This window comes from Ambystoma mexicanum, chromosome 2p, assembly GCF_040938575.1.
Source record: "Ambystoma mexicanum isolate Mex_15411 chromosome 2p, UKY_AmexF1_1, whole genome shotgun sequence".
Taxonomy (NCBI): Eukaryota; Metazoa; Chordata; class Amphibia; order Caudata; family Ambystomatidae; genus Ambystoma; species Ambystoma mexicanum.
This window is the reverse complement of record NC_090923.1, coordinates 343,897,715-343,910,732: the sequence shown is the minus strand read 5'-3', so window position 1 is coordinate 343,910,732 and position 13,018 is coordinate 343,897,715. Positions and strand designations below refer to the sequence as shown.

The window sequence follows — 13,018 nt, the reverse complement described above, 5'->3', positions numbered from 1 at the left end:
TCTCTAAATGTTTTATAGAAGGTGCCGGGTAACCATCTGGGCCTGGAGCTTTGTTTATTGGCAGAGACTGAATAGCCGCCTGCAACCTTTTCTGGGATAATTCCCCCTTCCAATCTTTCCCTTTCCACTTGATGAATTGTGGCGAGCTGGCAGAGCTTAAGATAAGCCTCCTGGGATTCCTCGCTGGGGGAGACCGTAGAGTATAGTGCGGAATACACATTTGTAAAGGTCTGCACTATATCCTCCTGGGAGGAGCTAACAGTACCCGATCCTGTTTGAATCTGGAGGATTACCCCTGATGCTGCTTTCTTTCTTACCTGCCGCACCAGCATGCGGTCAGCTTTATTCGCCTTTATATAGTACCGCTGCCTTGCATATAAAAGCGATTGTTTGGCCTACTTAGTTTGTAACAGGTCTAATTGTCCCTTCATATGTCTATGTGCCCTTCTGATGGCTGCCCCACTATTTGTTTACATTCAAGTCCTCACCCCATCAATTGTGTATCTAACTTGCCTTGCAATTACTCTATTTGCTTGTCCCGCTGAGCTTTCTTTGCTATAAACTCCCCTCTCATAGTCCCCTTAAGGGTATATCATACCATCTTTTCCTGCATTCCTGGCCTTTTATTTATATCAAAGAACTGCTTGATTTTATCCTGTATTTTGTCCTGTATCACCGGATCTTTGAGTAGTTGAGCTGGGAATCTCCAACGCCATAGCCCAGATTTGCCTTTCTCCTTTGTATACATATCATTAAAGGGCCATGATCTGAAATATTTACAGGTCCCAACTCCATTCCCTGTAATTGCCCCAACATCGTATTGGACACCCAAATACAGTCAATCCTTGAAAAGGATCTATGGACGTGCAAACAAAACGTATAACCCTAGAACCTTTTTGAGTCTCCTTCCAGGGGTCCACCAAGACTAATCTGGTCATGCACGCTTTCAGTTGCTGTGTCGGGCCTCTCTGCATACAATCTATTTTAACACTTCTGTCTGTTTGCGGGTCCCAAGCGTTGTTGAAATCCCCCTTAATATTATTGGTCCCACCGCAAAGTTTTCTAACCTTGCCAGAGCCGCTGCCAGGAATCCATCATGTCTTGTGTTAGGCGCATACAGTGTAGCTATCGTGTAGCGCACTAACCCCCACTGTATATGAGCAAAAATATATCTACTATCTCAATCTGCCTCGGTCGTACCCAGTTGTAATCCTACTAATTCCCTCAGGACCCCTCCTGTCTTTCCCTGGGCATTGGCTTGTAAAATATGGAGATATCCCCATATTCTTAATTTATGTCTATTTGCCTTTTGTATATGGGTCTCTTGAAAGGTTACTATATCCGGTTTCCCCCATCCCAAGAAGTCATTCACCTTGCACCTTTTAACCGGGGAATTCAGACCCCTAATATTCCAAGTCAGCAGTTGGAACCCGTGTTTACCCCCATGACCACTTTGGCATATCATTTTCCCATAATTGCTGTGGCCCCCTCCCCTTCCCGTGTTCAACCTCTACCCCCCAACTCCCTCCACCCCTCTCCTTCTCCCTCCCCCGAACTCTCTGGTCAGACTCGGCCCTCCCTCTCCCCTGCCATGCGACCAGCCATGGGTGCAGAATCTCATTTGCCACCCAGAGATACACAGTGTGGGTCTGCTAGGATCCTGACCCTCCCCTAATTCCAAGTACCAACCAGGGCACCCCCCCCCTCCTTCCCCTGTGTTCGCACCCTCTGTCCCTCTTTGTTGGGATCGTACATTCCTCACCTTCTCCCTTTATGTGAGGACCTCACCAGATCCCGCCTGCTCGTCCCCACTGGTGGGAGTCCCCAACTCAGTTTTGTCTGGGCCACTCTGGGCCCTTTTCTCGTGCAATGGCTCTGGAACTTTCCTCCATTCCCACTTCTTTCTTTTGACTGTCTCTCGTTGTGGTCTTGGTTCTTGGTGCACAGCCCTGTCGTTCTCTAAATTAAGGATCAGAAGTCCCTCCTAGTGATTACAGCATTCCCAGTAAAACAGTAGTCCAAAGGGAGTGGAGGCAGTCTTTGCAGTCTGCTGTTCAATTTTGGCCCTTTTAAGAGTCTTTTTACAGTGTTTCCCAAACCAGGAAGAGCTGGAGCTACAGCTACAAATACAAATTCTAACTGCTGAGGGGAGGCGAGTGGCGGCAGTCCGTGCACGGCCGGGCTCTCGGGCGGAGGGATAGCGGGACAGCGTGCCCAGAGATCTAATAACTGCAGGTAACTGCCAGCGTGGGTTCGCTTTGTTCTGATGTGCAGCACTCGCCGCGTAGGCTAGGGAGCCTAAGCACATGGTGCCGCAAGCCCTCTGCAACTTGCTGTCAAACCCTTGTAACAGAACTCTTCCCCCCCAGCCCCCTGCACGGCCTGCTTGTCCCTCGAATCAAACACTTTGCTCTCCTCATCTCTTACCCCAATCTCAAATCGCCACCTTTATCGGACGCCTTCCTGCCAGATATAAGACTTCACAGTGTCAGACGTTGTCGGTTTGCCCACTCCCCGACCTTTTACGTGTCTCCTATCCGCCCGTGCCGGGGGAGGGGGGTGCAGGGCTCCGTCATTTAGCCCAGAAATAATTCCACTTCCTGAATACTACCAGCTGCAGATTACGGCAGTAAGATTCCTTCTCTACAGTTTTTAGGACATACCGCGTCAATACCTAATCCCAGGGTTCAGCCTGTGACCTGTGTGCTGACTCCATTGCTGTCAGGGTTCTAGAACAGCCAAACGTAAGGCATTTGTATACGTTTTGTCAGCACACAAACATGGGGACTGTGGGCTCAAAGCCTTTGGACTCTCGGACATCTGACAAACGAACACTGCTACATTCAAATCTACAGGGGGAAATCAGGTCCCAGACGTCGGACCCTAAGGCCGGAAAAGAGATCTCCTGCAGATCATAGAATAATGTCAAGTATGTTTAAAGGGGAGTGCGCTCCAAGCAACTGATACTAACTGGGCCAAACCAAACCAGAGTAATAATCAGACTACGCACAGAGCAGAGAAAAGTCTCTTTAAACGCAATAAGTTGGGGGGGGGGGGAGTTTTTCTCCCCCCACCCGGGGTTTACCCATTAGACAATCAACCCCCAATGAGTTTGGGGCTCACATAAACACTGGTTGTTTCCAGGCAAGAAACTGGGGCGTCCACTCCATTGAACCAACTCATTCGAGATTCACTATCAGCCAACCGTGACTATACTCTAAGAACCACCACAATGAAAAATACAATTATAGACCACGTTTCATTGGATCTAGTGGGCCCTCCGAAAGTTGGTGCTGTGGGGCACTCCAATGATGACTCTGAACCAAGTCAACAGTCCGGCGCGCAAAAATAAACTGTTGTCAATTCATTGATATTTGTGAAGAAGATCTGCGGGAGATGGAAAGTTTAATTCCGGCAGACTCACCATATGAATTAAATACAATTCCATTAGCTACAGACAAAGAAAATGGACGGACGTGTCCCTCCTCGCAGCCTCCCCAGTGTATAGCCAGTCGTCCAAATAGTAAGTGTGATTTACAACAAGACAATAGATTGGAAGATCTAGTTCCTCCCTCAATAATGGCATTAAACTTTGTACTAAGTTCCCTAGACAAAGTTTTTGAAAATCTAAAATCTGAAGTACAGCAGCATTCTGGCATACTTTTAGAAATCACAAAGGAACTAGAAATAAATGAGATCACTATGGTTGCTATAAAATCAGCCATAAATGACTTTGTAGGAGACACTTGGGCTGAGCTCCGCTCTACAAGCAAGGCTCAGTCAGCAAAAATTGATTATCTGACTGAGCAGTGGGGGGAAGCAAAGCATGAGTTAAGATCTATATCTGAGAAATTGAATCTCCCCGCCCATGGTGATCAAACAAGATGCATTTCATGTCCTCCGAATACTAACCCAGAGACCACACTAAGTGATACCCCTCTGTCTGCCTCAGTGATGGAAGAGTTTCTAGGGAGTGGCTGAGTAAGTGGCTCTACATAAAGAAATGTATCAGGAGCTCGCAAAAAACATCTCCTCAGAATTAGAAGGAATAGTAGTACCTAACAAAAAGAAATTAAATGGCAAAACAAAAAAAACGAGAAATAGAAAGAATAAGGGTGCAAGTGAAATTCCAGATTTGGATGTCAATAAACAAGGGAAACGAAAGAAGAAAAATCAGACGACAGATACCAATCGTTTCCTCAAAAATCTGAAAGGGGGGATCGAATCTGAAATGGAGGATCGAATCTGAAGAGAGAGCAGAAAAAGACAACACTTCAAACAAAAGGAGAACAGATTAATAATAAATAAAAATAAATAGATAATAGAGGCAATAAACAGTGAAAGTGCAGCCAGACTGTGGCAAGTGCTGTGTTTACGGCAGCAGACTGGGTAAGTCTGATAAGTGCCGAAAAAGAAGAACATGGGGGGTGGGGGACTGTATGGGTACAGATACAGTCCCCAGTTCGAGGGGTGCCCAGGAGGCAGTGCAGGAGGGTGGCAGGGTGAGCAGGTACCTGGGCTCAGGGGAAAGAGGGTGGCCAGGTGCACATTGCCAAGAGAGAGCAGATCAGCAGGGAAGAGGGGAAGTGAAGGCAGAAGCAAAGGGGAAGGTCTTGAGGTGCTTCCGGAACCAGAGATGGTTCTCCTCAAGTTTTAGAGTGACAGGGAGACTGTTCCAGAGGGAAGAACCAGCCAAAGACAGAGATCTACCTCCAGCTCGTTTCTTTGAAAAACGACTGACCCTGAGGGAGTTAGAGGTAGAGGAGTGAAGAGCTCAAGAGGGGAGGTATTTGCGGAGGGATAGCTAAAGGTATTTTGGACCCAGGCCCCAGAAAGCTTTGCCGGACATCGCAGAGGGTTTTGAATTTAATCCTTGCATCCACTGGGAGCCAATGGAGAGATTTCAGAGCTGGAGCGATACGATCACAGGACTTGAGGCCAAGGACAAGTCTCGCAGTCCTATTCTGGATTAGTTGTAGAGGGCAGAGAGTAGAGGCAGGTAGATTTAGAAAGAGGCTGTTACAATAGTCCAACCTAGAGAGAACCAGAGCTTGGGAGAAAGTGAGCTTCTGGGGGAAGGGAGTGCATTAGGAAGTTTGACTTTTTAGGGACCTCAGAGATATGGTTGGAGAACAACATCAGTGAGGGAAATAAAGATGACCATGCAATGTTGGAAGTATTTCTGGGTTCCGATTCTCAACAAGTTGTTTCCCTCTACGCCGAGGAACTACTCCCTAACACCGCAGGCAATCGAATTAGAAAGTTAGACAGACGGAGGAGAACACTTAACAAAGCATTAAATGACATCATTTGTCAACTTTCTGATCAACAACTCTCGGTCGGCTGTGACTCAGATAGTTTTCTCCCCTTCTTGTCTGCTTTGAACCCCTGTACCAATCATGCTCAGAAACAGTATATGGTCCACAAACATTCCTTTGATTTACTAATTCAAGAACAAAAAATTATAATAAGACAACAAAGGGCATCTCTAAAAAAAAAGTAGATGTGGATATAAAAGACTACAGAGATGAACTTAGAAGCATTAACAATAAGTACAAAAATGGGATCCGATCCCATAGGCACATCATACGCCAACAAGATGGAGAGAAAATGTTACACTCATTATCCTTGAGGAATTCCAGAACTGTATGGTCAATTATGGGGTCTTTGAATAATCCTCATAATTCCAATTAGGAAGCCATCATACAGGAACACTCTGGATTGCGCATTTCCCGGAAGTCTATGGAACTTTAGAAAAGCAACATCTTGAAATAGAAGAAACTGCCAAGTGGTCTCTAGTTTTCTCTAGTGAAGACATTGAAATTTTTATAGCTAAATCATCCTCCTCTGGGGCAGTGGGACCCAATGGACTTAGTAACTCAATTCTAAAAATGAATCTGCCCGTCTGGGCGAAGTTGTTAAAAATGCTCTTTGCCAATAATATTTCTACAAAGGAACTACCTTTGTCGTGGAGAAGGTCCATTGTGGTCCCAATCTATAAAAAGTCGAATCGATTGGCTTCATCCAATTACCGCCCCATTTCACTCTTAGATGCAGATGGCACATTTTTTGTAGGACTGATATTAGGTGAGATGGAGATGGAGACTTGGGCCAAATCAAAAGGTATTCTTTGCTTGTTTGTTTGTTTATTTTATTTATATAACGCGCCTGACCCAGAGGTACCTGGATATATTAATGAAACAGCAAACAGGCTTTAGGAAGGGCCTTTCAACATCATTAAATGGCTTGGTCCTAAGCTGTTTGAGTGCGGGTTCTTTTTTGAATGGTTGCCCCCCCCCCCTCTCTGAGGCCTGGATTGACTTATCGCAGGCGTTCGACACCATAAATAGAAATCTTATGTGGAAGAAGTTGAACACCTGGGGGATCCCGTCCAAACTGCTACTATATTTTGATGGAACTGCACCAAGATACACTAATGCAGGTTAGACTATCTACGTCAGGTTTGTTATCGAGTCCCATTAAGATTGAAAGAGGAGTGCGCCAGGGGTGCCTGATAGCGCCTCTTCTCTTTATCCTGTTTATGGCAGATTTATTTCAATGGCGGCAGGAAATAGGCCTAATAACGCAGAGAATTGGAAATGCTAAAATTAATTGGTTAGCAGACACCGTTGTGGTATTAGATCACTCCCAAGTCGGGCTGCAACGATTATTGTCTGCTCTGGAGGATTATGCCAAAAAAGATAGCCTAATAATTAATCCAAAAAAGTCTAAAGTTCTGATCTTCAAACACTCCAAAAAGGCAACAAAGTCCTACACTTGGGAACTGGACAATCGCCCTATAGAAATAGAAAAAGAGGTGACTTATTTGGGTGCCTCAGTTAAATCTTTCCCAACGAAAAATCATTTTTTTTTTAGCCATTGATTAAAAAAACATAAACTTGGGATCCCAAATTAAAAGGATCATGTTGAGATTTTGCAAGTTTTCCATTCAGTCATTGGTACAATTCTATCTAGGTAAGGTGGTACCAATTATCCTGTTTGGTTTAGACTCAAACCCATCATCAATGGATATAGGCTGGGACAAAATAGAGTCCAAGCTTTGGAAGAGAACCCTGAATCTGCCGAATTGTGTTCCCTCAGATACAAACTGGGTTTGACCTCTTTAAGATCATGGATGGAGTGGAAATGGATCTCTATGCTCAGACTGATTCTAGATCCCCAAAAGGGCTCCCTCTACGAAGATGTGGCTGTGTCAATGCATTGAGCTGATAATATGTTTCTAAATAAGCTAAGATCTAAATGCTCCAAAATACTACCTGACTCAGACTGCACATATGATCTCCTTGTCCAAAATCCCTGTAAAGTAAAAGTAGGTCTGAAACAAAGGGATTGGATAAGGACGATCGATAAAATGAGGATGGCCAAGATATCATCATCAACTTCATTGTTAGACATTGTTAGACAAACAAAGGTCGTCTTTAACCTCTTATTACAACAAATCATCAGATCCAGTATCAGATCCAGTATCGAGAACAAACTTTCTGAGATTCAGACTAAATCTTCTTCCAACACTAGAGATTCTGTCTATTAGGGACAAAGAGGCATGCAACTCTGATATATGTGATACATGTGATGAAAAAGTCAATCAAACATCTCCTATCGAAATGTCCAGGCACCTGGGATCTAAGAGTGGCAAGATTTCACAGATTTGTTCATGATGTTGGTTGGTTAAACTCAGACACTTTTTGGGACCGATTATCATCATGCAATGACATTATTTTGACTGCTGAAGTTTTCATACTACTGAGGGATTTGAATTTGGTTGGTGGTAGAGAAACTAATGCCACTGGGAGTGATAATGAACTGAATTAGTCTATCTATTGTCCTCGATTAGTTTCAGTCAAGAGCTATTCTGGTAGAAGTCATTGAGATGTTTCTCTTCCTTACTGGAGACTTATCTTAGTTTGACTTTATTAAGATAGGATTTCTGTTGTTAAAAGTCAAATCTTTGGATAAAACATAATAAAATACTTTTAAAAAGTAGTTCAAATGGAAATGTCCATCTGTATCTTACTAGCGCCCAGATTAGAACTTTAACACCAGGCCCATCTGTCTCCCCTTCAGAAGGGTGGATTGCGCCAGGTCTTGGTAGAGCTGTATTTCTGTGCCATTGTCTTTGATGGGATTTGCCTTTCTGGATGCAAACAGGATTTTCTCTTTCTGTCCGTATTGCTGAAACACCACCACCACATCTCTTAGCCTGGCACCTGGCTCCCGCCTTTTAGGACCCACGCGGTGGAGCCTGTCTAGGGGAACCTCCCCACCTGTTTCCAATTCCAGCAAGTTAGCGAAGACCGGTTGCATCGTGTCGTGCAGTACTCTGTCCTCCACTTCTTCCGGTAGCCCTTTTACCCTAATGTTGACTCGCCTTGAGCGAAATATCTTCATTTTGGATCTCCAGGTTCTATGTAACCCTAGCAAGCTCTTTCTCGTGAATGGTATTGTCCTGCTTGCGCCAACTGATCCAGACAGTTATTAGTTTCCTTGAGTATGTCAATATAGTTTCTCCAAAATTGGTTCTAAAATGATCAATCTACACATTCTATAGTTCGCATAGAAGGTTTTATTCCATAGATTGACATACTAAAAGGAAACTAAGAGAATAACTGTATCTGTATCAGTTGGCGCAAGTAGGACAATACAATTCACAAGAAAGTACACTTTTCTATTCTTACAGTCAAAATAGAGGTATCTCTGTGCAGACAACTGATCCATACTCATAAGTAATTGGATTCGCCGAAGGAGGTTCTTTGACAGTACCATATTACAAAAAAAAAACAGCAAGCTGTTCCAGCAGAATATCTACCTCGCGTGCATCTTCCGCTAGCTCCTGGATAGCATTTTCAGTTTGCATCAGTTTGTTCCCCTAATTCCGTAATATCCCCCCTCACCTCTTGCAAAGACTGGGCCAGCTCCATTCTGATTAGGCTCAGTTGTGTCAGCAGAGCCTAATTGAGTTTATCGCCAAAGTCTTTGAAGCATTGTTGGAACAATTCTTTGGTTACTGTATGGCCTTCAATCGGGAGAGGCAGGGCCACAGCCTTTTCTTGCACATGGGGGTTTGCCCTTCCTCTGGCCCTGTCTCCCCTTCCTTATGCCACAGCTTCTGCAGCACACCTTCTTGCTGCTTCTTTACTAATTTGGGAGTTGGGAGCCCTTCTTTGGGTTCTCTGGATTTATGTCGCGACATCTGTGTATAGTAGCTAGGGGGAGCTTAATCCTTCCCTCTTAGGCAATGATCTTCGGAGCCACACCCAATTCCACTGCCTAATACTGCATCACGCTTATGGGCAGCCTTAAGTCACGGGCCACCACTCCTTCTCGCAGTTGAGGCCCACCAATGACCCCCATGCCACAATCCTCACTTCATTTCTGCTTTAGGTGGTAATGATGGGCACCCCACTACCCCACTTGCTCCTATTTCACCTGGCCTTGGCCGTGAGCTGACCAGTAATAGTGCTGCTCACTCTCTATCCCGTGGCTGGTTCCTGGCAGTCCTTCCGTTATATGTTTGTGGGGGGGTAACAAACCACCAATTGGTCCTTCCTGATATCTTCTCCCCAAGCCCCTATTTTCTAGGTATGTGGGGTGTGTGCTACTAACCTATGGGGAGTTATTCCGCCCTGTGCACCTGCCTCTGGGGCCTCAGCAGTGATTCCGTTTGTTCGTGATGTGACCGTGCCAAGTCTCTCCCGACTCGACCTCTTCTATTTGCCACACCTCCTCCAGTCGGTCGCGTCTCCGGTGCAGGGGGCCAAGATGTCCCAATCCAAGCCCTGCGATGGCCGGGATGTGGGACGATCAATTGAGGGCCACGGCTCAGTACTGGTGTGATTCTCCCCCTCCCTCACAGACAGGGGGGTTCAGGCGATATCACTGCCCTCTCCGCTCCTGTAGTAACTCTGTTGATACTCGATCACAGTATATGCTCGCAGTCCCGCTCGGCTACGTCAGTGCTCCGGCGCTTGACCTACTGAGGTGCCCCGTGGCTAAATGAATATGATATCCCACTGCCCAGTCTTCCTCCCATACTTCCACCACCCGAGGTGGCTGCTTAGCTTAATCTCCTTTATATGTGTGGCGTCAATGGGCAGGAGCTCTCTCCTAACTGTTTTCGCCTCCTGGTGGCCATCTTTGAATCCCATAAGCGCTTCTTTAACTCTGAATTTGAGCTGGTGTGACAGGGTACAAAACGTGATGGCGGGGGAGAGTTTTGCCTTTACAAGCTTCCAGGAGTAGGTGGTCACAGATGCTTTCATGACAAGCTGGGGTACCCATCTCAACATCTGAACATGCAGGAAAGGTGGCCAGTGTGATAGAGGGAAGTCTCCATTTCAATCTGATGGCTTTTAGAACAATTCACCTCACAGTGCAAGCTTTTGAGGAGGAAAAGCGTGATGGCTCTCACTGACTACACATATGCAATGTGCTATATAAACCAGTACAGGGTCAGTCTTGGGCTTCCTTCACGATGTACATAGAGGCTCACATGACTGGTTTTCTGCACAAGACAGTGGTTGCCCATATTCTTGAGATGTGGGGACATCCACGGGTGTATTTATGTGCAGCCCATGTCAATCAGATCTCCCCACCAATTCGACACCCAAGAGATTTTCAAGTTGGGATCTCTGGGTCATGTCTATCTAACCCTATTTAATTACAAACTCCCTAATTGGCAGAAGAGGTGACAGCATGTTCTGATTGCTGTTATGTAATCATCCTACAAGTGAACACATACATGTATTCTGTTTGTGACTTCTGCTATATGAGAACTTCATGTGATGTTTTAATTATTTTTTTTCAACAGAACATTATCATGGGAAGGCTGGACAAAAGACGTAAAGGAGTATATGGTCCTCCAATGGGAAAGAAGTGTATCATATTTGTTGATGATATGAACATGCCTGCATTAGAGCAGTATGGGGCTCAACCGCCAATTGAGCTACTCCGACAGTTTTTTGACCATGGAAACTGGTAATTATTCTACCTTAATTAAAGTACGAATTTCATGTATAGTGCTTGGAACTGTCTATATATGTTTCTATATGTTCATGCTACTGGATGAAATATAGATTTAACAATGAAAATGGTCATACCCACAATAGCTAAAATGAAAGTGAGCAGCACATTGCTTACATCCACCTCCAATAGATCCCCCAGTTGTTCTCCAACTTGTCGATTCAATTCACTTCCAAACTTTATTTGTAACTGGCTGTAAAACTACATATTATAACATGATTTGTCATGAAAATAACATTTTTTGTTGGTTTATTATAAATTATGATTGAATAGGAGAACATTCTGAATAGGAGAACATTCCTAAAATGTAAATAAATACTACTACATAAATACTGTTGCTATTTTCAATCTCAAAATATTGGTACAGAAATTCGAACCTTAATTTGCAAATTCTCCGACGTGCTAAATAAAAAGAAAATGCTCAGGAATTATTTATGGAGCACATTTAACAGAAAAGAGAGATGCAGATGAAGTTCCTGATGAAGATTGCCATGCAGGGTTTTATTCAAAATATCTACCAATCTCCATACAAGAACCAATGAAATTAAGGCCCATTTAACAGCACAGGATGTAAGCTAACTCATGACTATGTAAAAATAAAAAGTCAAGATGTTCACAAACGTGATATTTTCTCTACATTTAAAATATCGATATTTCCATTTTATCCATAGATCTCTCAGGGTTGTAGTAGTTAGGCACCTTTGATAATTTGCCGTATTTCTTTTAAAAAAAAACTTTAGGTAACAGGCTGACAGGTTACGTAGACGTTCATTTTACAGTGTACAGTTATCAGCATTCTTGCAGATATAGCGTACACTTACGATGTCAATACTTCCATTGTATTTTATCTCATTTTGCAGCTGTATTTCTCTCACGTATTCCCGGAATGGTCCCCAGATGTCTACTCATTGCCATCACTGTCCCCATATACCCCTCCTCCCTTTCATGTACATAAGTCAATTCTCTGATCAATTCATGTATCTATGGGGCTGATTTGGATTTCCATTGTAGTAATACACACTTCTTCGCTATAACACGTACCGTATTAAACGGTCTACGAGTTTTGAGATTGACCTTTCCAATGTTTCCCAACAGGTTTCTAAGGGGAAGTAGGTTAGGGGGGATTTCTGTCATTTTATGGAGTGCCTCTGCCACTTTTCCCCAGAATAGTGTCACTTTCGGGCAACTCCAAAACATATTAATCGAATCTGCTCCCTCTGCCCCACATTTCATGCATTTGTCTGATGTGTCATGGGAAAATCGTACCACCTTCGCTGGATTATAATGCAATCTATTCAGTACTTTGAATTTTATGAGTCGAAGGCGGGCATTGAGAGAGACGTCTTTGGTTAGGCAGCAAAATCTCTTCCATTTAGTATCGTCTATACTTGTTGCTATGTCCCTTTCCCATTTTACCTTCGCTGTGTTGTGTTGTACCATATTGTCCTGTATCAGCCCATATAGCCTTGAGATTTACCCCTAGCACTATGGCCTCCATACAGTTGGAGGGCTCCGGTTCCTTGGGAAATGATGGCCACATCTTCCGTACTGCCGCCCGCATTCTAAAATATTACAACATTTTGACAGGATTAGCTCCTAATTTTGCTTTGCATTCGCTTACAAATTTGCCTTCTGGGTATAAATCTCCCAGCTTCATGTCCTTCCCTGGATCCCATGAGATTGGGACATCTATATCAAATGTTGGGGGGAGGCCTGGGCAGTTCCACAGTGGAACTTTGCTACTACCGAAACTCTGGAACTCACTCCCTGCCACCCTTAGAGCTGAAACTTCCATCTCTGTCTTCCGCAACAACCTCAAGGCCACTCTCCTCAACTAGCAAGTGGAGGACTGCCTCCTCCACCTCTGCCATGTATATTGTAATACAACACAAATGTAATATAACTATATTGTAACCTGTATATATTCTGCTAATGACTATGTAACTATATTGCAACCTGTATATATATTGCTAATGAC

At 44.2% G+C, this 13,018-nt stretch overlaps 1 protein-coding gene across 1 annotated transcript in view; it reads left to right on the top strand.

The window, feature by feature from the left end:
* DNAH12 (dynein axonemal heavy chain 12) overlaps positions 1–13,018 on the top strand; it is a 3,791,933-nt gene that overhangs the window by 1,657,434 nt on the left and 2,121,481 nt on the right. Inside the window, exon 39 of the mRNA XM_069643677.1 lies at positions 10,829–10,995. Coding sequence (XP_069499778.1) covers positions 10,829–10,995 — 167 coding nt within the window. The remainder of the gene's footprint in view (positions 1–10,828; positions 10,996–13,018) is intronic.